Source organism: Lytechinus variegatus, chromosome 3, assembly GCF_018143015.1.
Source record: "Lytechinus variegatus isolate NC3 chromosome 3, Lvar_3.0, whole genome shotgun sequence".
NCBI classification, from domain to species: Eukaryota; Metazoa; Echinodermata; class Echinoidea; order Temnopleuroida; family Toxopneustidae; genus Lytechinus; species Lytechinus variegatus.
In genome coordinates this window covers 6,152,651-6,179,345 of record NC_054742.1, presented here as the reverse complement: position 1 = coordinate 6,179,345, position 26,695 = coordinate 6,152,651, and the positions used below count along the sequence as shown (strand labels likewise).

Below are 26,695 nucleotides of genomic sequence, written 5' to 3'. Positions count from 1 at the left end.
GTACTGCTAACAAGACAGTGTTGCCAAAGATCAGAGCGCGGGAAGCGCTTCGCGACGCGGCGCTCCATACTCTCCGCTCAGTAGCAGTATCTTTGGCTATACGAGTAGCGGTAATACGAATATGATTCTCGATCTCCCGATCCGAAGAACGTGCTATTTTTTCTTCATTTGAGTTCGATCCGGTAAGAAGTCTTGATTAATTAGTTTTAGCTATTCATTCTCCGACTGATAAAATAGACAGAGTTTTAATGGTAACAGATTTTCTGGTGATTTATAAACAATTTTTGTGATTTTACTATCATATCCCATTATGAAGTCACAATCACATTGTCTTGTCATTGGTGAGTGGAGTAATGGGAGTGAATAACTCATTGGTGAGTGGAGTAATGGGAGTGAATAACTCGGGGAGCTCCGGCCCGCGAAGCGGGTCGGAGCCGTCGAACCGTTCTGGGGTACCTCGGGCGAAGTTCGTGCAGGCTCCACTCCACTTCACTAGTTAGTATGGCAGTGTATCCTATTGCAGGACACCTTTATTTCAGTGCTTTAAAAATGACAACTAGAGGAAATACAATGAAGAAAAATTATACCTTGCTATTCCAAATATTCTGAAAATTATGAATATAATGAAATTATTTTATATTTTCCAACCGTTTTCTTTGCACCGCACTTGCCGCATACCCCTCCGCGAAAAACAATTATTTTCGTGCGTGACAAATTACATCATAATTCCGGACGCGCGATGGATGGGTAAAAATATTCTTGATTATAATGATGTAAGAAAGAGTTGGTGTAATTTTTTCATGATATATCATCTCATGAGTAAATTCTAAGTTTTTGTTTGCTTTCTTATATCGATTTTGAGCAGATCTTTGTAATAAATTGGTGTTTGCTAACTAATTTCATTTAAAAAAAATTTTTGATTGCGTGTTCGATATGGCACTTTCCAGTATTAATGCTCGTTCATATATCGTGACCCTCAGTCAAGTTCTATCGATGCGCAGACGATCTTTGACGGCTCTCTGTCTACCTCGCTCACGGACGGCCGGGGTACATACATACCTTGAGATCTGATCGATGGAGCGGACGAGATTGAAATTCGGCGAATCAGGCCCGAAATTAGGTCCTTATTGCCATCAGAAATTAAGGTTCAAGGTTTCAAGGTTCAAGGTTTTTATTCATATCAAGCATACCACACTTTCAACAGTGTCAACAATAATATTATACAAAACAAACAATAATATCATACAATACAAATTATTATAGGTAAGCATAAATAAATGTCGTGAAATATGAAAAGTATACTTAATATATTAGAAAAAAAAAAAAAAAAAAAAAAAAAAAAAAATCAGTTCACAAATGAAACATTAAACATTTATGCTCGTGAGTAGGTATCTGTTTAGGCATTTTGATGTTCAGCAATATGTATCATATATGTATATTATGGGAGCCTTAAATAAGCATATACTCAACAATTTGATGATAAAAGTAAACACTTTACTAACAAGAATATATATACATATATATATATATATGTATGATATATTGCTGAACGTCAAAATGCCTAAACAGATACCTATTCATGAGCATTAATGTTTAATGTTTCATTTGTGAACTGATGAACTTAATTTCTTTTCATGTGTTTGCATACTGTGACTTAAGATGGAAGAAATCATGTAACTTGTGAACAATATACCAACATGAATATCAGTATGTGGGACTAGAGTGAAATTTCATGGTATCTTTGGAAGAGTTTTAAAAGGTGAAGAAATAAAATATCATCATTGGTTTTAACATATTTTGTCAATATCATACAAATAATTAACATACATGAAAATCAAGTTAAAAAATTATTTGTCTGGGGGTCAAATTCAAGGTCAAAGTAAAGGTCAAGGGTCATTACCTTATAAATCGCTCCAAGACATTATTTGATGCATGTTTTGGATTCCTCTCTGAATTTCCTATTAAATGGTACCAGTTTCGAGAAAATTGGTCAACACTTTACGACGCAATGGCCATTGAAAGTTGAAGGTCACGCCCATTTTTGTCAAAACAAGGAGAAAAGGGCGGGCTGTAGCGCGAGAACCGATCGACCGATTTGACTAATTTTTTTTGCTTGTGCGTGGGCCATGGTGAATTTTATGTGTACCAATTTACAACGAATTTTGAGATGGTCGGGTGCAACCACTGGGTGAATCCAGATGGAATGACCCTATTGTCATTCAATCATATAACCAGCCCCTGCTTCAGTATAAGTTAAAATATTGCATATTAAAATATAAAATACATGTATATGTGTATATATCTGTCACATAACTTTTTCTTTTCACGTTTTTCAAGAGTTACACTGTATCAACACATTCTTTTCAGAATGACCATTAAGTTTTCATCATGATGATTATATTGATCTAAATAAACATGGTGATCGTATTCATGATCATTAGAATCAGAGAGAGATCACCTAATTCGTCCTCATGACAAATTAGAATTCTAGGTTTAAGTAGATTTGTATCTGTTGGCTGAAAATTTGAAGTTCTATAAGGGTGAAATATGTCTGGGACTTTGTCACATGCCTACCCATTGCCACCCACAGTTTAATTTGTTGTAGTATTTTATCATAATAATTTCTTTTCTCATGCTATAGGCAGGATCTCACAAGAAGCATAATGTTGTCAACACCCATAAAGATAAAACAAGAAACTACTGAAGTGACACATGCTCGTGTTAAGTTTGAAGGAGTTTTACAAAATCTTATAGAAAGAGCTGATGAGAGGTATGTAAAAATATTTTGAAACTTTATTTTTACAATGTGCATTATAACATTTATATAGTGAGACAGATGTAATGCAAAACAGTGCCTGCAGTAATCAAGTATCACTGAACATCCTGTGCAAGTTTAAGGTCACATGACCAAGGTCAGATATGCCTTTTTTATATGTTTATGAAAACAGTACTTCTAGAATGATTCTGTTAAAACTGACCAATAAAGTAAGAGTTCTACCTAGGTGTCAAAGAAATGACCCTTTCCAGAAGGATCTCGGTGTTGCGATCATAATCAAAGAAAAGATGAATCAACACCGATATCAAAAACCTGGCTGGTTGTCGGCTATCGGGTGTTAATTTTCACCTGGGTATATGACGTTCATAAATTAGTAATTAATTCAGTACCAGGTAATCATAACCACTTATCTATGCCATAGGTTACTCTCCTACTGTATAACTGTGTAATCAGTACCCTCGTAATATGTAAGGCAAACAAATTATGAATACAAAAGTCTTTTGTGAAGACTATTCAGTAAAACTCAATTGAATAACTTCAACTCAATAAATAGTCCTACTTTGATAAACAATTATTCAAAATATCATATACATATATATACAACTCCTGTTCAAGATCATATCATAAGAAAATATCTTACAAAGACATTGAATCACCAATGTCCTGTTCAATATAGACAAGAAATAGCAAATGAATCCTATATTCTGTCCTTATTATTGAACATGATGTTGTAATATTAGAAATGGAATTGCCAATTTGGTATCAATGCTAACACGGTCTATAAAGAAAATCAAGGTATCAAATATTCACCTTTTTTTAATAGACCAGTCTTGGTTTATGTTTACATAAGATCATAAAATCAAAGTTTAGAGTCTGTCTGGAAAGGTTCTGCTTACTGGAATTACAGGCTGTCTACCATGCCTGCATCAAGGGTGTGACCCTCTGGTTTGCTGCTGCTATTCTTGCAGCTTCTCAACAAATGAAATGCTAATGGCACCTGTGTGCATGCATAAACTGCACATACGTTAATCCCTCCAACTCAGTGAAAAAAAGTGGGCAGAGTTAAATCAGATTTTCGAGCCTAGCAGCCCTGTTAGCATCGTTTTCCTCACTCTCCACGATGTCTGTGATATTAAAATCCTTAAAACCAATGGAATTGTTAAAATTTAGTAAGGCTACGAATGTTTTCATTTACATTGACTATCGGTTTACAAACTTATACTGAACTTACCAGCAAGTTTCGCTAATATTACAAATTATCAGTCATTTTGATGAGTGATACAAAGTGCAAAAATTTATGAAAATATAGCATTAATGTTATAGAGCATTTCAAAATCCTCATTTTCAATATAGATCTTCATAATTTCTTATTGTTTTAAATAACATCTTATACTTTTTAAATATTTTCCCGAACTGATAACGTTGATATACATGTATTACATTTTCTCGGCTTTATAAAGAAATGGCAGGCCTTCAATATCAAGTTAATTTTATATTTCTAAAAGAAAATTGTTAGATTCGAACCACCATACCAAGTGTTTGCCCGAAGGAGGGCTACCATCTCAAATTGTTGTGTAAATGATACATCACAATAAATTTTAGGGGTGTAGTTGGGGAGATCAGGGTTAGTTGGAACGTGTTCATTGTAATTGTATGGATACTATGGATTTGGCCTCGTTGCGCCGCTGCAGAGGTTTCCTTGTGAGCGCTCTACCAGCTGTATTTCTTCTCCGATCATCTTCAAATGTGACATGAAGGTCCATTATTGTAAAGCATAGCCGCCTATTGATATTGGTGTGGGTGGAAACATTTTTGCCATGGTAACAAGAATTTTTGTGGAAATAGCAGAGATGTCCTTGTGAGCGCTCTACCAGCTGCATTCTTCGATCATCTTCATTGATTTTAGTGTAGGCGGGTAAATTTGATAATGTATACTATAGGTTGATAGACCGATAGTCAATTTTAAATGATAAACATTCATTTTTACTAAATTTAAAGATTTCATTAGTTTTTGTCAGACATGCATAGCAGAGTGAGACTATAGGTGCCGCTTTTCCGATGGCAGCGGCAGCGTCAACACCAAATTTTAACTGAAGGTTAAGTTTTTGAAACGACAGCATACATGTAACTTAGAAAGTGTGTGACCTAGTTCATGAACTTGGACATGAAGTATATCAAGTATTACTGAACATCCTGCCCTAGTTTCAAATCTATGGCCATGGTCAAAGGTCATTTAGTGTCAATGAATTTTGACCAAGTTGGGGGTATCTGTTACCATCATAACTTTGAAAGTTTATGAATCTGATTCATGAAACTTGGACATGAGAGTACCAACCGTTGATACATAGTCTATAGGCGGTACACGTACGCAACTGTAGCCCTAGCCTGCCTTGGGTTTCCAAACCTACATGTAGCAAAGATTCACTCTACCATCACATAACAAGAGTGTCTGGCTATATAAAAATCCTAAGTTCCATTGAAGCCTGGGAATTACAATCACCTGCTTTAATTGCCTACATATTATTATGGATGGTCCAGGCTAGAGAGATATATTTATATCTCAATATCGAAATAGAGTAAAATTCCCAAAGCAAAATGCTGAAAATTCTATCAAAATCAGATAACAAATTAACAAAGATGTTGAATTTTTTTTAAAGATTTGCATTATTCTGGTAAAACAGTTCTAGGCATGTCTTTTTGAATATTCATTAGGTGGGCTGATGATGTCATCCCCACTTGTTCTTTTATATTTTATTATATGAAATTAGATTTATTTAAATTTTTTCTACCAAGAACTAAGACAATTGGATTGACAACTTATAAAATGCATTGATATTGCCGCAACTTATTTCATCATAATGGAGACATCAATATGCATTCGTTTAAAAAAATGAAGAATTTACATAATGTATGATTTCATGTAATAGCGATGTGACATCCTCAGCCAACCTATCATGACGATGTGCATATAAATGTTTTCACAAAATATTGAGGAAATTTAAAATTCAATAACTTCATTATTTTTTATCAAATTTAAATGAAATTTTCAGCATTTTGCTCTGTGAATTTTGCTCTACATATGTTCAGCCCGGACCATCTGTTTAATTAACATGCAAATAATGTAAGTTGTTACATGCTTTTGACATAAAGCGACATAATTTTAACAAGTAGATCTAAAACAGTTCGAACGAAATCTAAAATGCTTAGCATGTCATATCAACGGTAGGTAATGTTATTTTTTAAATCAGGCCCCCAAAATCAATTAAATAAGATCCACGCTGAATTCAAGTCGGTTTCAAAAAATACATACAAACTCTACACATTTTTTTTTATAGAACTACTGTAAGCTATTAAAAGATCCATTGCCCTTCAAGATTATGGTTGATGTAACATAAACATAATAACACCAAATAAATTCAAATTACTCAATTTATTCATTCGTATCAATTTTGATAGAATGAATTACATTTAAGCATGTTTCCAATTCAAAACAATTTGTTGTCATGTAGGCCTACATGAATACGGTTTATACACTACATTATAGAAAACATCTCAATGTCAGGGCACGACAAACCCGCTTGCCTGGGGCAAGTGAAAATGAAGTGCGGGCAAGCATTTCTCAAAATCAATTGTCCGATAGGGCAAGTGGTTGTTTTGGAAATAAAATATCAGTAGACCCTCTAAATTTCAATATATTTTAGATAATCACAACTATCTCTCATATTATGTCAAACCAGTAAAAAACAATGGAAACTGATGTAAAATAAGTGCCAATTACCAATTATTTATCGTCAGGTACCTCGTTCTAAAATCTGTGCCATTGCATCTTACGTTCTGTGTGTGCAATGACTGCGCATGCGCTACCATCTTGCGCAATTTGCCGATGCAAACCCCTCCCCCCAAAAAAGCACCAAAAGTGACTAAAATTTCGCATTTTGCAAAAGTACATGAAATGGCCATCTATTTTCCATATTACCTTAAAATTGTTTTGATTTAGTTGGAAACTACTGAAAAAATGAAGAATATTCAACTCTTTCTTGACTCTGATTTCTGATAATGTTACACTCGGTAATGTTTTTATTATTTTGGTCCCACATGTAGACTTTCATGGTGTTTTTTTTTTTAAAAAAAACATGAAAATATACATGCGGGACTACAATAAAAAATTATTGACTGGGTGTAACATCATAAAATGATGAAGAAAAAACAAGGGAGAGGTGAATATTAATAATTTTCGTGATAGTTTCCATCTAAAAACAAAAAATGTTAAGGAAATATCCATTTAAAGTAAATGGTGATTTCATGGATTTAAAGATGCAAAATGTGAAATTTTAGCCTCTCCACTTTTGATGATTTTTTTTTTACATCATAAAACAATCTTTTTCAGAGTCAATAAAGAGCTGAATATTTTTCACTGGCTTTTTTTTGCAGTTTCTAACTAAATCAAAACAAATCTAAGGAAATTTGGCAAACAGATAACCATTTTGTGGATTTAAAGATGCAAACTAAGAAATTTTAGTATTTTTTGGTGAAGGTTTTTTTAAAACCTTTTTTTTTTCAAAATAAACGTAATGACTTACATGTAGGCCTACCTTTGCTGAAAATAAACTTTTAAATGTGTGATCTTTTATACTGTACATGGTTCTCAATTGTTGTTACTTTGTATGACCTTTAAAAATAAGAGTAGTGCTGTCATAAAAAAAATTATAAAACAAATTTATAGGCAAGCAGTTTTTTTCTATCAGGCAAGCAAATTTTTCATCACTTGCTCAAGTTGCCCTGTTGGGCAAGTGACAATTTTTTTTTGTAGAAGCCTGCAGTGTTACAAAATATACTATTGAGCTTGCCACATACACAGGTGTATCTGCAAGTGTTAGTAAAAAAAATGATTTTGATTTCTATGAATAGCATTCATGGGTCATGACCACATACAATGTGTTGTCATATTGACATATATTGGACAAGCTTGATTTTAAATTATCATGTTTACTCACTTTGCAGTCTGCCATTAGATGATGAAATAACAATAAAGGATGAACAGGACTTTGATAGGTAAGTAAAACATAGCTCCCCACAAAAAATAGAGAATATGGCATACCCTCCATGTTTTGTTTTTAATCCCTCTTTAATTTTTTTTCTCTCGCATAACTTGCCCTCTTCTTATCTCACTTCCCTTCTCTTTATCTGTTTGATATCAGCTGCTACAATCTAGATAATAATATGTCTTTCTGTAAGAATATCCTATGCATACATGTACATGGTCCATGCTACTCCTCCTATCCTAGCATAGGCAAAACAATGGGGAATGCCGGAAATTTTGCTGGAGAGATGATGAGTGAGGTTCTTTTTAAAAATTTGCATACTTTAATTACTGAAGACGCCTTTAATCAAAAGATTAGGCCCTCATTCCACACAGGGGAGACCTTTAAACAATCTTTGAAAGACCAAAAATTGGCAAGGTATACAGTGCCAGTCTTTAAGATCACTGAACTTTGTCATCTCCATGGAATGGCTCAGGAAGACCCTGAAAGAGCTCTGAGAGATCATGACCATGAAACTTGCTTGATCTTTCAAGGGTCCTTCATCGAACTTTCAAAGATCTCCGAGGTTTTTCACGATTCCTGATGGATCTGATCTTTCAATGGCCTTTGTGGTCCTCGTGAGTGCCAAAATGTTTCTAAACAGTTCAAAACAGTCTTTCAAGAAAATGGTCTTTTGGTGACCTCTTAGCAGTCCTTTGATGAATATTCAAAGTTCTTATTAGTCTTTCCATGATCTTTTGAAGGGTCTCTCAAGATTTTTCAACATTTTAAACCTTTACACTTTTCTTTTAAAAGACAAAAAAGATTGAGGAATATTTATGACAAGTGAGTATCTGTTAAAAGGTAGCAAAGGAAGTTTGTAGATAAATGGACCACAAAATTAAATGGTCATTACACTACAGTCAAGATGTCTGGTCTGTAGTTTAGAATATTCCACAGAAATGTACAACAGATGGTTTCAGTTTCGGCTCATTCACAGAATTTGGGGAGTTAATTCATGTCTTTTAAAAATATACAAAATTGATTCAGGATTGTGTTCCTTTTGTAAAACTGAAGAAGAAACATTAATTTGTTATTTTGTTTATTCTCTGAATGCCCAATAACTTTGATTTTGGAACAAAATTATGCAGCGGTTAAGAGAGCTTTCAAATATTAATTTACAGTATGATCGAGAATTGTGTTTATTTGGAATTAGATCATTTAATTTTTGTATCACCTGCATAGCATAGTGAGAGTATAGGCGCCGCTTTTCTCATGGTGGCACCTTCAACAGCAAATCTTAACCGAAGGTTAAGTCTTTGAAATGACAGCACAACTTAGAAAAAGTATATAGACCTAGGGTGGTATTCTGAAGCTCAATTAACAGTCAATTAGCATTTTGGTATTCTGAAAAGTCACTTAAGTGCCCCTTTCCTTATTTGGCAGGGGTGCGTTGGGCGCACTTGCAATAGTAGCTACATTGTACAAGAATTAGTATTCTGAAAAGTCGCATAGCGCCCAATTAGCGGACTTTCCAATGGGAAAAGATAATGGTGATAAGAGCTCCATTATAAGTCTCATCATCCCTTGCTATTAAAAAGTGGCTGTCATTTCAAATAAATATTATCAAATCGGTTTTGACTAAAAGAAGAAGGAAGAAAGAGAATTAAAGATATGATGCACAATTTCAGGCGGGATCAACACACTGACCGCACACTACATTATGCTGATACACAGACTATCATAAGAACTTTATCAAGCATACATTGTAGGAAATGGGGAATTAAATCTGGTATGGGATCTCCCAACTTTGGTGTCACACAAATCAAACGTTCCTCTTTGTTGCGAGTTGTTATTGATCGAATCAATCACAACTATGGACTGCTAGCAACATCAACATCTATTATGCATGTTTGTTCAAAATATTTTCTAATTATGATTTACATGTGCATTCATTGTTTTCTTGAAAATTAACTGTGCTTCTCTTTTTTTACAAAGGACATTGTGCAAATTTCCTTAATTGCATGTTTGACACTGATGGATTTCCAAAGAGTTACGATTGATTGGATCAATCGTAACTCTTTGCAAGATAGGGCCCTGATGACATGCCTTTATAGGAATAGCCCTCAGAATGACCTTAAAAATTTCCACCTCATCAGACCTACAGTGTATATTTCAAAAGAAATTTTAGAGGACCAGTCAGTGGCGTCAGGGGATCTCAACAGATAGGGCATACGTCAGTAGACCTGAGAAGTGTCAAGTTATTGTACAGTCGTCCTCAAAATTATTCATACCCTTGTTGATATTTGTGATTGTTCATGTTTGTGATGAAATGAATGCATTTTATCAAGTTTCTCTAAGATTTATGTGTGACCTACTAGTGAAAGAATAACAACAATGCACAATTCAAGAAATTTCTCTTTTCAGGGGTATTTTATTCATAGATATTCAAACAATGTCATGTTCAAAATTATTCATACCCTAGGTTTTCTGAGTCCAATGTCTTTCATTAATAGTCAATAGCATAGCCTTTGTTCTCTACGACTGCTTCTAGACGATTCCTGTAAGTGTCCACAAGCTTCCTGCACGTCTCCTGCGGGATGTTGGCCCATTCTTCCTTGGCGTAGGCCTCAAGCTGGGTCAGGTTCTAGCCATCACTGACTTTCAGGTCTCGCCACAAGTTCTCGATCGGATTCAGGTCAGGACTCTGACTTGGCCATTCTAGGACGTTGACATCATGGTCCTTGAACCATTTCCTCACCAGCTTGGCGGTATGCTTTGGGTCATTGTCTTGTTGGAACTTCCAGTTGGGGCCAAGCTGGAGTTTTTCGGCAGATTCCTTCAAGTTATCATCAAGGATCTGGATGTAATCCTCCTTTTTCATGATTCCTTTGACTCTAGCGAGGTTCCCTGTGCCACTAGAAGAGAAACATCCCCATAGCATTATGTGCCCACCACCATGCTTGACAGTTGGCACAGTGTTCTTTGGATTGTATGCTTCCCCTTTCTTCCTCCAGACGTATTCAACATCCATATGGCCAAATAACTCCAACTTCGTCTCATCAGACCACAGGATGTTTGACCAAAAGCTTGGATTTTGCTTCAGATGACCTCTAGCAAAGGCCAGTCGAGCCTTCCGGTGTTTCTTCCTGAGCAACGGTGTCTTCCGAGGCCTGCGTCCATGGAGACCTCCTTTGTGCAAGACTTGCTCGATGGTGGACCGGGACACCTTCGTCCCTGCCCGGTCAAGCGTTTCAAGTAGGGCCTTGGTTGTGGTCCGGGGGTTGTTGTGGACCTCTCTGCAGATTTTCCTGGCAAGTTTAGGGGACACCTTGCACTTCCTGCCACGCCCACTAAGGTTCTTCACAGTGTTGTACCTCTTGTGCTTCTTGATTCCACTCTGGACTGTTGCCACAGGGACATCATACTGCTTTGAAATGGCCTTGTAACCTTTTCCTTCAATGTGGGCATTCACAAGACGTTGCCGTAGGTCCTCACTGAGCTCCTTCTTCTTGGCCATGATTATCAGAGACTGAGAATATCCAGAATGCTTTCCTCTATTTATACCCTTTAAGAAAGATGCTATTTTCCATCATTGTTCAATGGCTTGTTTAACAAAGAGGGTATTTAATTCATTGGAACATCTTGAAATAACTATAGAACAAAGAATAGCACATTCCCAGACAGTAAAAATAATGCGCATTGTCATAAAAGGACATTTTTGTTTAGGTATTGGCAAGGGTATGAATAATTCTGAACAAGTGCAAAAAATAACTTTCGACCCTATCTATTATTATGCTAATGAAGACTTGCCAGCTTATATGTCAAATCATGCATAGCAACAAGCAGACAAAAGATACAAAGAAAGTTACATCATAATAGCTTTTACAAGTAAAGAATCTACCAAAGAATGTTTTTCCACAAGGGGTATGAATAATTTTGAGGACAACTGTATATGCCTGATGATATTTTTGTTTTATTCTGATTGTAGGCCATTTGGGGATGATATTAGAGAGCTTGAAGCCACCCCAGTCACTAAATCTCCATCCAAGTCTAAAAAGAGGAAGAAAAGAGACCTTAATTCCTCAGATGTTGAACAACTAGATGACAATACCAAAACACGTAGTAAGTCTTAGTTTAACATTTATATGAATTAATAATATCCTGATAGTGTTCATGTATCACAATACAAGGCTTTGTCAATATACTTTGATCTTTTCACTTTGAGAACTTATGATTAGCTTAGATTATTGTTTATGGTGGTAAATTATTTTTTTGTATATATTCTAGTAGAACAAACGGTTACACTTCGTAATTCCGAAGGTTCTTTATTCAGAAGGTTCGTAATTCCGAAACACGTAAATTGCCTATACCTCGATGTTCGTTAATCCGAAAACGAAAAAGGGTTCGTTAATCCGAACATTTGTGGCGTTATTCCGACGGTTCGTTATTCCGAAGGTTCGATAATCCGAAAACGAAATAAGGTTCGTTGTTCCGAAGGTTCGATAATCCGAAAACGAAATAAGGTTCGTTAATCCGAAAACGAAATAAGGTTCGTTGTTCCGAAGGTTCGTTAATCCGAAAACGAAATAAGGTTGTTGTTCCGAAGGTTCGTTAATCCGAAAACGAAATAAGGTTCGTTTTTCCGAAGGTTCGTTAATCTGAAAACGAAATAACGTTCGTTAATCCGAAAACAAAATAAGGTACGTTAATCCGAAAAATGAAAACCGGGAAAGCAGAGGCAGAGGCAAGGGGGAGGGGGCGGGGGACACTGTTGCCGTTCAATTGTTATGAGGAAGGGAAGGCAAGGGCGGCCGAACGAATTTTCATTTGGGGGGTAAAGCCAAAAAATGAAACTCATACTTCAAAATGGACACTGTGATGATTTTTTCCCCTTAAGATTATCATCTGCTTGAAGTCATTGTGTGTTTGATAGTGATTGAGTAGAGAAAAACCTTTTTTGAAATGATTTCTTATGGCAAAACGTATATAGTTAGGCTTTATTTTTCGGGATAGAGTGTAATGAGCGAGCGGCTTGGTAAAACAAATTCAAAGGTGAAGTTGTAAAACTTTTTTGGGGTCAATTATTCTTAAGATGGCATAATTGCGAGGTGTTGCGAGCGTGAATCACAAGCTAACTTGTATTTCAATAAAAAATGAAAATAAGTTTTTAAAAATCCGAGCAGATTTCTGCTGTCATTAAAAAGATGAGCATCTAACTAAAAAATTAACACGAGCGCAAAACGCAGCTTAAACATACTGACCAGAAAAGGAACCTATTAAAGAAAGCATTTAGTGACCTCTTTAGGATGCATATTTCACCAATCGGATGAGAGTGCGAAGCGCAAGCTGAAAATTTGCAATATTCCAGCCTGAAAACTTAACTTGTATACCTTAAAAAGAGTATTCTATTCCGAAAAAACACGAAAAACGGCATATTTATTTTTAAAAAAGGAACTTTCCCATTTTGGAAAATATTCATTTCCCTGTTTTTTATTTCATTTTTGGGGTGCAAGTGCCCCCTGCCTCCCTCCCGGCGGATCCAACTTTCGTCAAATAGGGGGGGGGGCAATATTTTTTTCAGCCACATTTTCCTCGATCGGCAGCTTAAAGTTGATTTTTGATTGTTTTTTTGAAAGGGTAGTCCTAACAGTCAATAATTAGCTTTATTCTTATAAAATAAAGTAAATGTGTAATAACAAACTAAACCCTTTTTAAATAATGCGAGCACGAGCTATATATTTTTTTTAATATGATGGGCAATATGTTTGTGATCTTCAAAACGAGATGCCTATGTAACTAAATTTAGATAATAACTGCGAGCAAGATCGCAAACAGAAATTTTGACCTGATCTAAAGGGGACATTTAAAGAACTTTTTGCAGTTCGCCATGAAGACGAGGCGTGTTTCAACCAGTGGCGGCGGAATATATTTTCCTTTGGGGGGGGACAAAGCAAAAAAAAGGGGCCAATAGGGGCAATTTGGTGCAAACGTATGTTTTCACCATGAGATTATCATCTGTGTAAAGAGGTTGTGTGTTTTGTAATAATTGAATTGAGCAAAAAAAATTTAAGTTATCACTGATTGATAAATTATATATTTACGTTTCATTTCTGCGAGCGTAGCGAGCAAGCGGTTTTTGGGGAAAGAAATCAAATCTGAAGATGTAAAATTCGCCTTTTTGGTCAATTACTGTTAAAAGGGCATCCTTGTGAGATGTAAATTGCGAGCGAATCACGTGCTCAAACTTTTGGAAATTTCATGTATATAGGCCTAGAATGATAATAATGATATAAATATTATTTACCCAGGGAAGCCACTTCAGTTCTGAAAACTGTTCTCCCAGCTATTATTTTTTTTACAAGAATGCTTAGAATGTCCAGTTTTCAGGTTGGAAAATCGGAAAATTTTGGCTCACGTTTCTCGCTGGCATCAAGTATTGTTTATTGAGGAACTCATTCTATTCCTGGTTACAAAAAAATATAAAATGTCCAGTTTTCAGGTGGAATTATCACAAATTTTAAGCTTGTGGTTCGCGCTCTCATTATTTAGTTCGTGAGATATATATTCTATTCATGAGTCACTAAATGCAGTCCTTAAAAGATTACTTAGAAGCCTGTTGCATAAAACTTTTTACCTGAGAAAACTCTGGTAAAAACTTAAAACTAAGGTTAGTCTGATTTCCGCCATTGACTTTAGCACAGGGCAAAAACTCCGGTAAAAACAACCTGAGTTTTCGCAGGTAAAAAGTTTAATGCAACGGGCCCCAGGTCAGTATATAAACAAATTACAGCTCGCCCTCGAGTTAATTCTTTAGAAAGATACACATCTTTCTCACGATTAAAAAAACTGCTCAGAATGTTTAAGTTCACGTCTTGTTACATGAAATATCTTCTAGTTTGAGCTTGCGATTCGCGCTTTTCAACATCTCACAAGGATCATTATTATTTTTATTACCAGCAGAAGCTGTTATTAAAAATGACATCCCCTCCAATACAAATCCTATTATGTAGAGGTTACTCGCACGCGACCAACACACTTGATCCCCTGCATCTTTAAACCGTTTGCTTGGGCAGCCATTGCTCAGATAAAATCGAAATTAGCCTATGCTTGATCAGGGCGCCTATTCTTAATGAAATACATGCTTTTGGCCACAACACATGCAGGTATCATCGATCGTCATTGCATAATATCGTGTAATCTTGTAATGACAACACCGTTTTTGTTACCAAAATGAATAATTTTTCATTTTCGGAATTACGAACCTTATTTAATTTTCGGATTAACGAGCCTTATTTCGTTTTCGGATTAACGAACCTTATTTCGTTTTCGGATTGACGAACCTTCGGAATTACGAACCTCATTTTGTTTTCGGATTAACGAACCTTCGGAATTACGAACCTTATTTCGTTTTCGGATTAACGAACCTTCGGAATTACGAACCTTATTTCGTTTTCGGATTGACGAACCTTCGGAATTACGAACCTTATTTCGTTTTCGGATTGACGAACCTTCGGAATTACGAACCTTATTTCGTTTTCGGATTGACGAACCTTCGGAATTACGAACCTTCGGAAATACGAACCTTCAGAATAACCGAACCTTCAGAATTACGAAGCTTCGGAATTACGAATGTATGCGGAACAAACAAGCATAAGCATTATACTCAGTATGAAAAAAAAATCTTTTTGCCGTAATAGAAGGGGTAAAATGGGCCGGTCAGATATGTTTTTTCCTCCCTGTCTTGGTTAAACTGCTCACAATATTTCCAATAATATGGGTGATGTTCTGTTGTATTCGCCAGTAAACAAAGGGGCCATTGTAGAAAAAAACAGTGAAAGTTAAGGTCTGTCAGCACATTTTTGTGTGGTCAAACAAGTCTCAGGTTTCACTTTGGTCGGGTTACGGTATAAAATTAGACCCACATTAGTTGATGTGTACAAGTCCATTATTTCATTCCAAATTTAATGTTTATTTTGAAGTACATGTAACATTGCTTTTCATACTCCATTGTTTAGATTCCTTTGTGATGAAGCTTTTTGATCGTAGCGTTGATCTTGCTAACTTCCGTACTAATGCACCACTTTACCCTGTTTGTCGTGCTTGGATGGATAATACCCCAAATGCTAAGACACCAAAGAGAGACTTGTCACCATCACCAGAACCTTTACCTGATTCAGATATGGTAAGAATAAAAGTGGAAATAAAGCCAAGTGGTTGATTATAATACTATTGATGGTTCAGTTGGTTAGATTTTCATATTGATGTATAGATCTAAATTATCAATGTATTCCTCTGGTCCCAAACTGAATAATGAAATCTCAAGACTTTCAATTTGATAATTCCAATACAAATTTATACAAATCTCTTATGAAACATAATTCTGCAACCATAAGTCACTTTTCAACAAAACTTGGAAGGTAGATGGACTTAGGGATCCGCATTTTATGCTGGAGTCAGAGGTCAGATGGTAAGGTCAAAGGTCATTTTCAGGTCAATGTTAAAGTTTACATGCAAGACTCTCTTATGACACCTACATGTAACTCCACAACTGTAAGTAATTTTTCAACCAAACTTGTGTGGTAGATGGACTTGGGGGACCTGCTTGTTATGCTGCAGTCTGAGGTCACATGGTAAGGTCAAAGATCATTTTCGGGTCAACGTTGAAGTTTACATGCAAGACTCTTATGACACCTAACTCCGCAAATGTAAGTAATTTTTCAACCAATCTTGGATGGTAGATGGACTTGGGGGACCTGCATGTCATGCTGCAGTCGGAGGTCACATGGAAGGTCAAAGGTCATTTTCAGGTCAACGTTAAAGTTTACATGCAAGACTCTCTTATGAAACATAACTCTGGAACCGTAAGTCACTTTTTGACCAAACTTGGATGGTAGATGGACTTGGGGGACCTGCATGTTATGCTGCAGTCGGAGGTCACATGGTAAGGTCAAAGGGCATTTTCAGGTCAACGTTAAAGTTTACATGCAAGACTCTCTTATGACACATAACTCTGAAACCGTAAGTCACTTTTTGACCAAACTTAGATGGTAGATGGCCTTGGGGGACCTGCATGTTATGCTGCAGTCAGAGGTCACATGGTAAGGTCAAAGGTCATTTTCAGGTCAACGTTAAAGTTTACATGCAAGACTCTTACATGTATGAAACACAACTCTGCAACCGTAAGTCACTTTTCGACCAAACTTGGGTTGTAGGTATACTTAAGAGACCTGTATGTTATTGTGTTCGGAGGTCACATGGTATATGGTCAAAGTTCATTTTGAGGTCAACATTAAAGTTTATGGGTAAGACTGTTATTAAAAAGTGTTATTCCATCCCAGTCATTTCACGATGAAGTTTCGATACAATTCTGTTGTGTGCCCTCGCAAATCACAATATTTCTGGTTATTTTTGTAAGTGGGCAAGACACAAAATTGCTTTTGCCTTGTTTATCAATACTTGACATGATGTTAAACTTTTTCCTTCCTCTAGTAGATTAAATTTCTTTGTTATCTTTTCAATTTGCATTTCAAATGGTTTTTAGCTGTACACTGTATTGTACAGTGTATTGAGAACGTTTTGATGTTACTTATTTTCACTTTTCAGTCTGAGAATGGACTCATTTATAGGTTACCATCTCCAAGTAAGACTGGGAGCGAGATGACTGAAGAACTTTCAAGAGACCCTAGAATACCATCACCTGTACCACAGCCTCAAGAAACCTTAGATATACATGCAGTAAGTTTGCCTCCACCAATCCATCTCGTACTCTCTTTCTCTCTGTGTGTCTTACACACACTAGATGTCTTATTGTCTTAAGTCTCTGAGTGTCTCTAGGTCCACCACATATTGTAGGATGAAAAAGGAAAAAGAAATTAAATTTAATAAGATAAATATTACTGAAGAATCTTTGACCCCATTTCCTATTAGCTGGAAAGAGGATGTATTTTCTTAAAATCATTCTCAGCAATGCTATTGTTTGCATATTTACCGATTCACACCAAGCTTTCATCGGCTAGAATGATGGTTTAGCATGAATGCCCTGCCTTATATTGAACATTTCAACCCCCAAAAGAGCTAAAGAACACATGATTTATCATCAATATTAGAGGTGCTCCATAAGAAAAGGAAGATGTTGTTTTGTTTGAATACATTTTGATGATGAGGGTGATTCTTGTAATGTAAATGATCATGATTTTGATAATGATTTTTGTTGACAATTATCTTGATAATGCTGCTGCTTTTGCTGCTGCTGATGATTATTGTAATGAATGATGATGATGGTGGTTATGATAGTGATGAGGATGATGATTCATTAGAGGATTCATCTCACCATAGTTTTACTTGCCGAGTCAAAAACACTAAAAATGTGTAGGATTTTTATACGCCTGTCTAGACGGAACGTATTATGGTACACTGTATCATGCTCGGTGTCCGTCCGTCTATCGAGTTTTTCTTGTAAACGCGATAACTCCAGTTTGACTTAAGCTGAGCTCATATAATTTGGTGTGTATGATACTAGCATAGATTACAGGAAGCCTTTTGATTTTGAGGTCAAAAGGTCAAGGTCACTCTGACATGTTTTCATCGTACCCTTTTGCAGTCCTTGTAAACGTGACAACTTTAACTTAACCTAGGCTCATGTAATTTGGCGTGTATGATACTAGCACGGATCCCAGGACGCCTATTAGTTTTAAGGTGAAAGGTCAAGGTCACACTGACATGTTTTCATCTTGCCCTTCTGAAGGCCTTGTAAATGCGATAACTTTAGTTTAACATAACCTAGGCTCATATGATTTTGTGTGTATGATACTAGCATGGATCCCAGGAAGCCAAGTGATTTGAGGTTAAAAGGTCAAAGGTCAAGATCACAGTGACATGTTTTTGTCTTATCCTTCTGAAGTCCTTGTTAATACGATAACTTTAGTTGAACTTAACCTAGGCTCATATAATGCTTGTATGGTGTGTATGATACTAGCATGGATCCTAGCAATTCTATTGATATTGAGGTCCGAAGGTCAAAGTTGAAGTCGTCATCTTTCACCTTTCTTGCTTCACTAATAGCTCCATTTTCCGCGTTACAGATGGGCGTATTATGTGCTCGCCTTAGCGACACACACAAATCATTTGTATCTCTTCATTCCCATTCAAACGTTGAGAAATTGTCCATATTTCTTTAAAATTATGTTATTTTTGTTAACAGGATTTATCTCAAGCACCTTCAAAAGAAACACTACTTAAGGATCACTTACAAAGATGGAAAGTTATTAGAAACAAGTAAGTTTTTCATTCTCATTCACTTTGGTTTGAAGCTTGCTTTGTTACACTGTACTATGCTGATTTTCAGGTCAGTGTTAAAGTTTACATGCAAGACTCTCTTATGGAACATAACTCTACAACCAAAAGGTACTTTTCAATCAAATTTGGATGGTAGATGTACTTTGGAGACCTGCACGCTATGTACATGTATAAGTCGCAGGTCACATGGTATGGTCAAAGGTCATTTTTAGGTGAACATTCAAGTTTACATGCAAGACTCTCTTATGACACGTAACTCTGCAACTGTAAGTAACTTTTCACAAATTCACATGGTAAGGTCAAAGGTCATTTTTAGGTGAACATTAAAGTTTACATGCAAGACTCTCTTATGACACGTAACTCTGCAACCATAAGTCACTTTTCTCCCAGAATTGGGTTGTTGATGTACTGAGGAGACCTGCATGTCATGGTGCAATCAGAGGTCACATGGTAAGGCCATTTTGAGGTCCATGTTATGACACATAACTCTGCAACTGTAAATCACTTTTATACCAAACTTGGGTTGTACAATTTTGTAGGTGTACTTAGGACACCTGCATGTTAATGTGTTCGGAGGTCACATATATGGTAAGGTCAAAGTTTATTTTGAGGTCAACATTAAAGTTAACATTCAAGCCTTTTATCACAAATGTTATTCCATCCAATTTCTTTCACAATGAAGGTTTGATACAATTCTCTTACATGCCCTCCCAAATCATGATATTTCTGGTTATTTTCATAAATCGCTTTATTTTCTTAGATTAAACATTTTGTTTTACTCCAAGAAAGCTAAATATTTTGTGTGAATTGATCACGCATGGAACGTACAGGGCATTTTGCATAAAAGGCAAACTCAATGAATATTAAATTAGTGACACAAAAATTTTATCATTTGAAAGTGTAACTTAATTTCATTTCATATCTTATCAGGTTTCCATGACCATGTATCCCTAAACACCATTGTTCTGAAAATATTGTACAAATTGCTAGATACTGGATGCAGTTAATGCCTTTGGTAATGAAAGAAATGAGATTGTTTTAAAAAGTGCTGGGTGCTATTATGCTACATATATTTTGGCTTTGTCTTCATCTGGAACTTTCTGCTTTAAAGAAAAAATAAAAAAGGAATTAAATTTGAATTTAATAAAAAAAATAAGCAATATCATAATTGTTATGTTTATAGGTACAATTTTCCTTCTTTCATTCTATGTGCAGTAGTGACTTGTGCAGTAGAAGTGAATTGTCTTCTATATTGCACAACTATTTTAGAGCACTGGTGTTCATTGATGTAGGCTCCTGGTACACTCTGTATTAGCTTGAATCCTGGTATTATTGCATTTCTTTCCAATATCACTTTCTCCTTTTTTTCATTGCAGATGGAAAGAAGCATCACAGTTGAACCAGTCAAGATACAGTGAAAGTTATGCCATTCTCAAGGCAATGTATGAACGTCAGTGATACTTACATTTAATTTTAAACAAGTTTCATTATCCGTTATCAATTTATTTTTAAATACCATACTCCCCTAATTTGCATATCATTATCATGCAGTTGTGTTTATTATACAGATACCTCTGACCGTAAAAACATGTAGATTTATCTTGAAGATATTGTTATTATCAATGAGAGGAAAGGAAGAGCAATGAATTGTGTTGCTGCAGGATATTAAGAGCCAATTCCTTAAAATGTGTAAATCCTTCCCCTATATTTTGAGACTTCAAGAACTAATTTTATATCTGTTTTCTAATTCATATAAAAGATTGTAATGCTCTCAATTCATCATGTTCCAAGCAGTTCATGAAGTGAAGAAAGAAAGAAGATGGGATGTTGTCAAACAAAAAGATTGATCATTTTAAAGAATAGCCCCAAGATGGAAGTGTAAAAGCCATTTTACAAAGTATTAGGATGTAGTGGATGAAAATGAGATCTCGGGTTGGCAAATCCGTTGTCAAGTGATATGGACATTTTAATCATATAATGGATTCTGGAGTTTCTACATGTATTATTCAAAAACTTTGGCAGTCACTGCTGTCATGAATATTCATCATATAGTGGAGCCTAAGAAAATCTAGAATTAATATGAATACAAAATGTACAAAAAACACGAGGTAATTATTTGTGTACAAACAAATGTGATTTATTTCACAACACATACGTATATGTACGTCACAAATATCTATCTCTTTCATTTGATATCCTTATATTGTATAATAAATATTATATTCACTAGTTAATTTCAATTGATTATTATGTCTCTTGGTTCGGGTTACATTCGTAATTCCAAAGATTCATTAGTCCGTATGCTATTCTGAAGGTTCGCAATTCTGTAGGCTTCTAAAATCCGAAGGTTCGTTTATCCGAAAATAAAATAAGGTTCATTATTTCAAAGGCCTCCTAACTAAATGAAATCCTAGCAGTGCCACTGATTCTAAATTTAGTGCGGGAATTATTTGGTTCCCCCCCCTGATAACAGGCAGAGAATGTAAGAGGAGCGGGAGCAGACAAGGAACAATTCGAAGAAAACATCAGAGCTTCTGTGCTTTGCGCGGGAGGGCAAAAACTCCCCCATATAGGGAGCGCCTTTCGCATGCTCAGTATTAAAGTCCAGTCAAGGCCACCTCAGAAAAATGTTGATTCGAATCAATAGAGAAAAATGAGACAAGCACAATGCTGAAAATTTCATCAAAATCGGATGTAAAATAAGAAAGTAATGACATTTCAAAGTTTCGCTGATTTTTAACAAAATAGTTATATGAACGAGCCAGTTACATCCAAATGAGAGAGTTGATGATGTCGCTCACTCACTATTTCTTTAGTTTTTTATTGTTTGAATTATACAATACAATTTTTACGAATTTCAGTTTCAGTTTGGTTTATTTTCATATCTCATAAAATATCAAATACACTGTACAATGTAACGTCCATCGAAAGACAGTAAATCATTGATAATAAAATAATACAATACATCACCATAATTCATAATAAATCAGACAAATGTTATACAATTGAACGATTGGATTGGAGACAGATATATCAATTAGATGAGAATATGAAGGGCAAACTATTTAAAAAGCAGAGCTTGTAATTTGACGATTAGGACCTCCTTGCTTGAAGTACAAAATGTTAAAATACATGTAGTGGAATTCCACGTGTTCAGGGAGATGACAATGACGAGAAAATTAAAATATTTCATATAATAAAATACAAAAGAAATAGTGAGTGAGTGATGTCATCAGTTCCTCATTTGCATTCCGACTGAGATGTGCATATAATTGTTTTGTGAAATGAAGCGAAACTTCAAAATGCCATTACTTTCTTATTTTACATCCGATTTTGATGAAATTTTCAGTCTTATGCTGGTTGAATTTTTCTCTTTTTATTCAAATCAAGTTTTTTTTGGTCGACTTGTCCTTTAAGTGTTTCGCCACGTCGCGTGCTCAATTCCGTCCCCTAAAATTAAATCTTTCTGGACTTAGTTACCAGGAAATATTTTGCCTCTACCCCCCCGGGAGCGCGCTTCCCATGCTCACTACCACCCCTAAACTGAAATCCTAGCTATGTCACTAATTCTAGACGAAGTTACCAGGAAATATTTGGCTCTGCCCCTTCCTCTTCTGATAACAGGCATACACCGCTGCACCTGATGAAGGAAAATAATTTTTTTTTTAAAGTTGGTCTCGCGGGCCTTCAGTCAAGTGGTCGCACCCTGAATATCATAATTTTCAGCTCATGCTTCATGCTCGCATTATTTAATTGGCTAAATATATCCTATTCATGAGTCACTAAATATCGTCCTGAACATGTTCCGTTTCTGGTCAGTACATGTATAGTCAAAATTTCAGGTCATGCTTTGCGCGTGCGTTAATTAGTTAGATATACATCTTTTATTTGATTGCAGAACTTCTTGGAATGTTTGTCATTTCTTATTGAAATTTCCAAAAGTTTGAGCTTGCGGTTACACCTCGCGAGGATGCAACAGTATAGGGCCCAATTAGCCCCATAATTGACCAAGCAGGTTTTAGGACTTCAGATTTGAAAATTTTTCTAACCACGCAAAAATCCTATATATGTATCTTACGATAATCAGAAATCACTTCAGAAAGGCTTTGCTCAACTTAAATTACTACAAACGCACAATGACTTCATGCAGATGATGATCTCATAATGAAAATATCACCAAAATGTTCATTTTGACATATAAGTGCCCTTTTTTGTCTTTGGTCTCCAAACGAAAATGCGTTCCGCCGCGCCCTTGCCTTCCCATCCTCATAACGAGTGAACAGCAACGGTGTTTCTACCCCCCCCCCCCACCACGCTTCCCCTTCCGGTTTTCCCAGCATCGCCACGGATTATTCAATTTTTCGGATTAACGAACCTTATTTCATTTTTTGATTAATGAACCTTCGGAATAACAAGCCTTATTTCATTTATGGACTAACAAACCTTATTTCCTCTTCGGACTAACAAACCTTCAGAATATTGGACCCTATTTTGTTTTCGGATTAACGAACATTCAGAATAATGCCACAAGTGTTCAGATTAACAAACTCTTTTTCGTTTTTCAGATTAACGAACATTGAGGTATAGGCAATTTACATGTACATGTTTCAGGATTATGAAAATTCAGAATAACGAATCTTCAGAATTACGAACTTTCGGGTGTAGTTTTAAATCCAGGGTTGAAGTTGGTCATTCGATTAGTGCATGGAATTTACAGTGGAGCAAATGTCATGGTACTACCCGAGTCTACTGCCTAAGAGTCACATGGTGTGCACACTAAAAACAAATTTTTTAAAGAGGAGTGCAAAAGTTTATCATTTTCATCACCTGGTCAGTAGCATATGTAATAGGTAGCATGGTCAAACAGCAAAATCCAATACAATTTTAATTTCTTGTGCACTGTCATATTGGGTTACAGATACAGAGTTTGTAATATACTTGGATGCCCATTATAAATGAAATATTACATGCCTCAAGAACACTAACTTGATTGAATTGGATCGAAATTTTCAATGATTTATGGTGAAGTGTTTATGCAGGTTTCTATCATGTGAGTTCTGAATTTTAAAATGGTTCTGTCTTAGTGGCCTTGCCGCCTTTGAAGTTCAAATGGATAATTACCATACACTGTAATGCATTGATTTGCCCTCTCATGTAGTAATACTGGCAAAGTGGGTTGAATACTGCTGTGAATGAATAGCTGCTATATGATGGCTTCAAATGACAATGATGTATAATGACTAGAAAGCTATGGAAATGGGGGTATTGTACGTTTGATGGGTGCAATAAAAATGAATGGCTCACCAAAACTTTTCAGAGAATCCAAACTTTTACTATAGTATCTCTAAATTAGACCGGTGTGTTGGCACAGTTGGTAGAGCGTCCGTCTCACAACCTCGAGGTCAGAGGTTCAAACCCAGCCACGTCAGACCAAAAGATGTTAAAAGATGGGAGTTGCTGCTAACTTGTTTGGTGTTTAGTGATTAAAGGGATAGAGCCTCGTTGATCTGGCGCTGCACAGCGACTGCCGGGCACACATTGGGCAAAGCAAATTTTTGAGGTACTAGTATTCCTTTTCATGTTTATTTTTAACAATACAATATGGATTTTCATTTCATCATTTCAAAATAGCCAGTCTTGAATAAAATTATTAGAAATGGTTTTTCAACTGATTTGAGTAGGTATGGGTGTCAACATTTACCAAAAAAAGTTAGAAGAAATACTGTGTCCTATCTCGTTCTTAATGAAAGAACGAGATAGGATACGGTAGGCATCCTACTTTACTGCCACAATAGTCTGTAATTACAGGCCGCTTCTGACAAAGTCTTATAAAAATGAAAGCTAAAGCTGAGAATGGTTTACTGCATCATCTTTTGAGTTGACGTCATCTTATTATATAGGATATAAAGTGCGTCCCAATAAAAACTATACACTTTTGAAATGGCTGCCAAATAAAACAAGTAGCACTTTGGGGGAAAAGACTTGTAGATATGGAAAGCCAATAAAGTCAACTTTCAAATGACACCAAAAAGTTGGAAAACTATTCATGCTTGAGCGAGAACTGCCCACTGAAACAAAGGGTATGAAAATTAGGGTGGGCTGGAATTAGCCTTCCAATTGATGTCAGTTTTTGAGAGGCGAATCCTTTCGAACTTGCAAAGACGTGATCAGGGCTCGAACCTCTGCATCAATTTGTAACTTCCCCACAGCTTGGATTACAGGCGCACGCCACAACGCCCAGGCTTTCAGGAGTTTAATTAGTCTTTGCTGAAGTTGAGACACTTAACTTCATTTACTATGACAAAAGCTGTGGATCTGATGATTGCCTTATTTTAATCCTTCATCATTGTCCCTGGCTATTTGAAAATGTTCTCTGATGTCTTGCTCTGACTTGAGAGTGAGGCCTATCCTCTCCATTTACAGATTTAGTTGTAGTTTAAAGTATTTATTGTCGCATTTGAGGTTAGTAACCTATTGATACAGAAAAAAAAGAAATGAGTACCTTGATTTAGATTTATAAAATGCATATCTAAATTCTGCTACTTTAGACAACTTCACCATTTCAAATTATATTCATGATTTTTTGTATTTTTACTTTTGGCAAGCATTACAATATATATTAAGAAGTGTCTCGATTTCACCTCGAACTTGTATTTTGACAGCATAATTCATGCAAGGAATGCTCCTCAGGGAGTGGAAATTGTGCACTTTTCATGTGGGATTGAAATGAATGACCAGGGTACTAAATAATACATGTACGCTGTAAAGCACTTTGAGCAGTTATGGAGCGATGAATAAAAACCAGCAATTATTATTATTACTGCAGTGTTGAAGAAGTTTAGCATCTTTGATGAGATATGAATACTCTGTATCTTTACAAACATTTCTCCCCATACAGTGATATAGGCAAGTATATCATACTACACATCTCTAGGACATTGCAAAGTGTACATTTGTAAATACTTGTATATAAGTTGATAATTATGTAAATTTATTACTATGTGAATACTAAATAAAAAGTGTTATGAATGCATACAAATACCATGAACAGTGGTCTTGCACCCTCATTGTCCTGTAGAAACAAACACTTTGATTGGATTGTGATATGTTGAAAGCTTGTGAGGAAGCATAATGGTCTATTGATCCTCTGCATACTTAAACTGGGTAGGCCCTGCACAAAATTGTGTAAATTATAGAATTTACATGTAGTTTGTCAATGGACTAATCAAGAATTTGAACTTTTGAAGATAAACCTGTGTGTCAGTGGAATACATCCACCATTATCGGGCAGCTATATGAGGTTGTGTCAAGTTTGGGAGATGTCTGTCAGGCTCATTGCTGGACATTTCAAAGACTTAATAAAGGGGAAGTTCACCCTGACAAAAAGTTTATTGTAAAAATAGCAGAAAAAGATAATAAAAAATATTGCCCAAGGTTCAAGAAAAATTCATCAAATAATTAAAAAGTTATTAGAATTTCAATTCTTTGTTTTGTGACGTCATATGCAAGCAGCATTCCTACATAGTGAATGGTATAAAAACCAATGAAATGTCATTTTCTCAGAAAATTGAAAATAGTTTTCACTGTACCTTTTGTATAT

At 35.8% G+C, this 26,695-nt stretch overlaps 1 protein-coding gene across 2 annotated transcripts; it reads left to right on the top strand.

Annotated features, from left to right (window-relative positions):
- LOC121410079 (protein lin-37 homolog) lies at positions 1-21,786 on the top strand. 2 transcript variants are annotated; one of them, XM_041601937.1, is made up of 8 exons: positions 1-182; positions 2,646-2,770; positions 7,778-7,828; positions 11,789-11,922; positions 15,816-15,982; positions 17,404-17,535; positions 19,001-19,074; positions 20,472-21,786. In XM_041601937.1, the coding sequence occupies exons 2-8, from the start codon at positions 2,664-2,666 to the stop codon at positions 20,551-20,553; spliced, it is 747 nt and encodes a 248-aa protein (XP_041457871.1). In that variant the 5' UTR covers positions 1-182; positions 2,646-2,663; the 3' UTR covers positions 20,554-21,786. The 2 variants fall into 2 exon arrangements, with proteins under 2 accessions (XP_041457871.1, XP_041457870.1); XM_041601936.1 differs by having other exon boundaries at positions 2-182; positions 2,642-2,770.
- The last annotated feature ends 4,909 nt before the right edge of the window (positions 21,787-26,695 follow it).

Excerpts from the sequence above, each read along its gene's own strand:
- LOC121410079 (XM_041601937.1), top strand. The coding sequence starts at position 2,664 with ATGTTGTCAACACCCATAAAGATAAAACAAGAAACTACTGAAGTGACA. Across the intron at positions 7,829-11,788 it reads GATGAACAGGACTTTGATAG|GCCATTTGGGGATGATATTA; the intron begins GTAAGTAAAACA and ends TTCTGATTGTAG. Across the intron at positions 15,983-17,403 it reads CTTTACCTGATTCAGATATG|TCTGAGAATGGACTCATTTA; the intron begins GTAAGAATAAAA and ends TTCACTTTTCAG.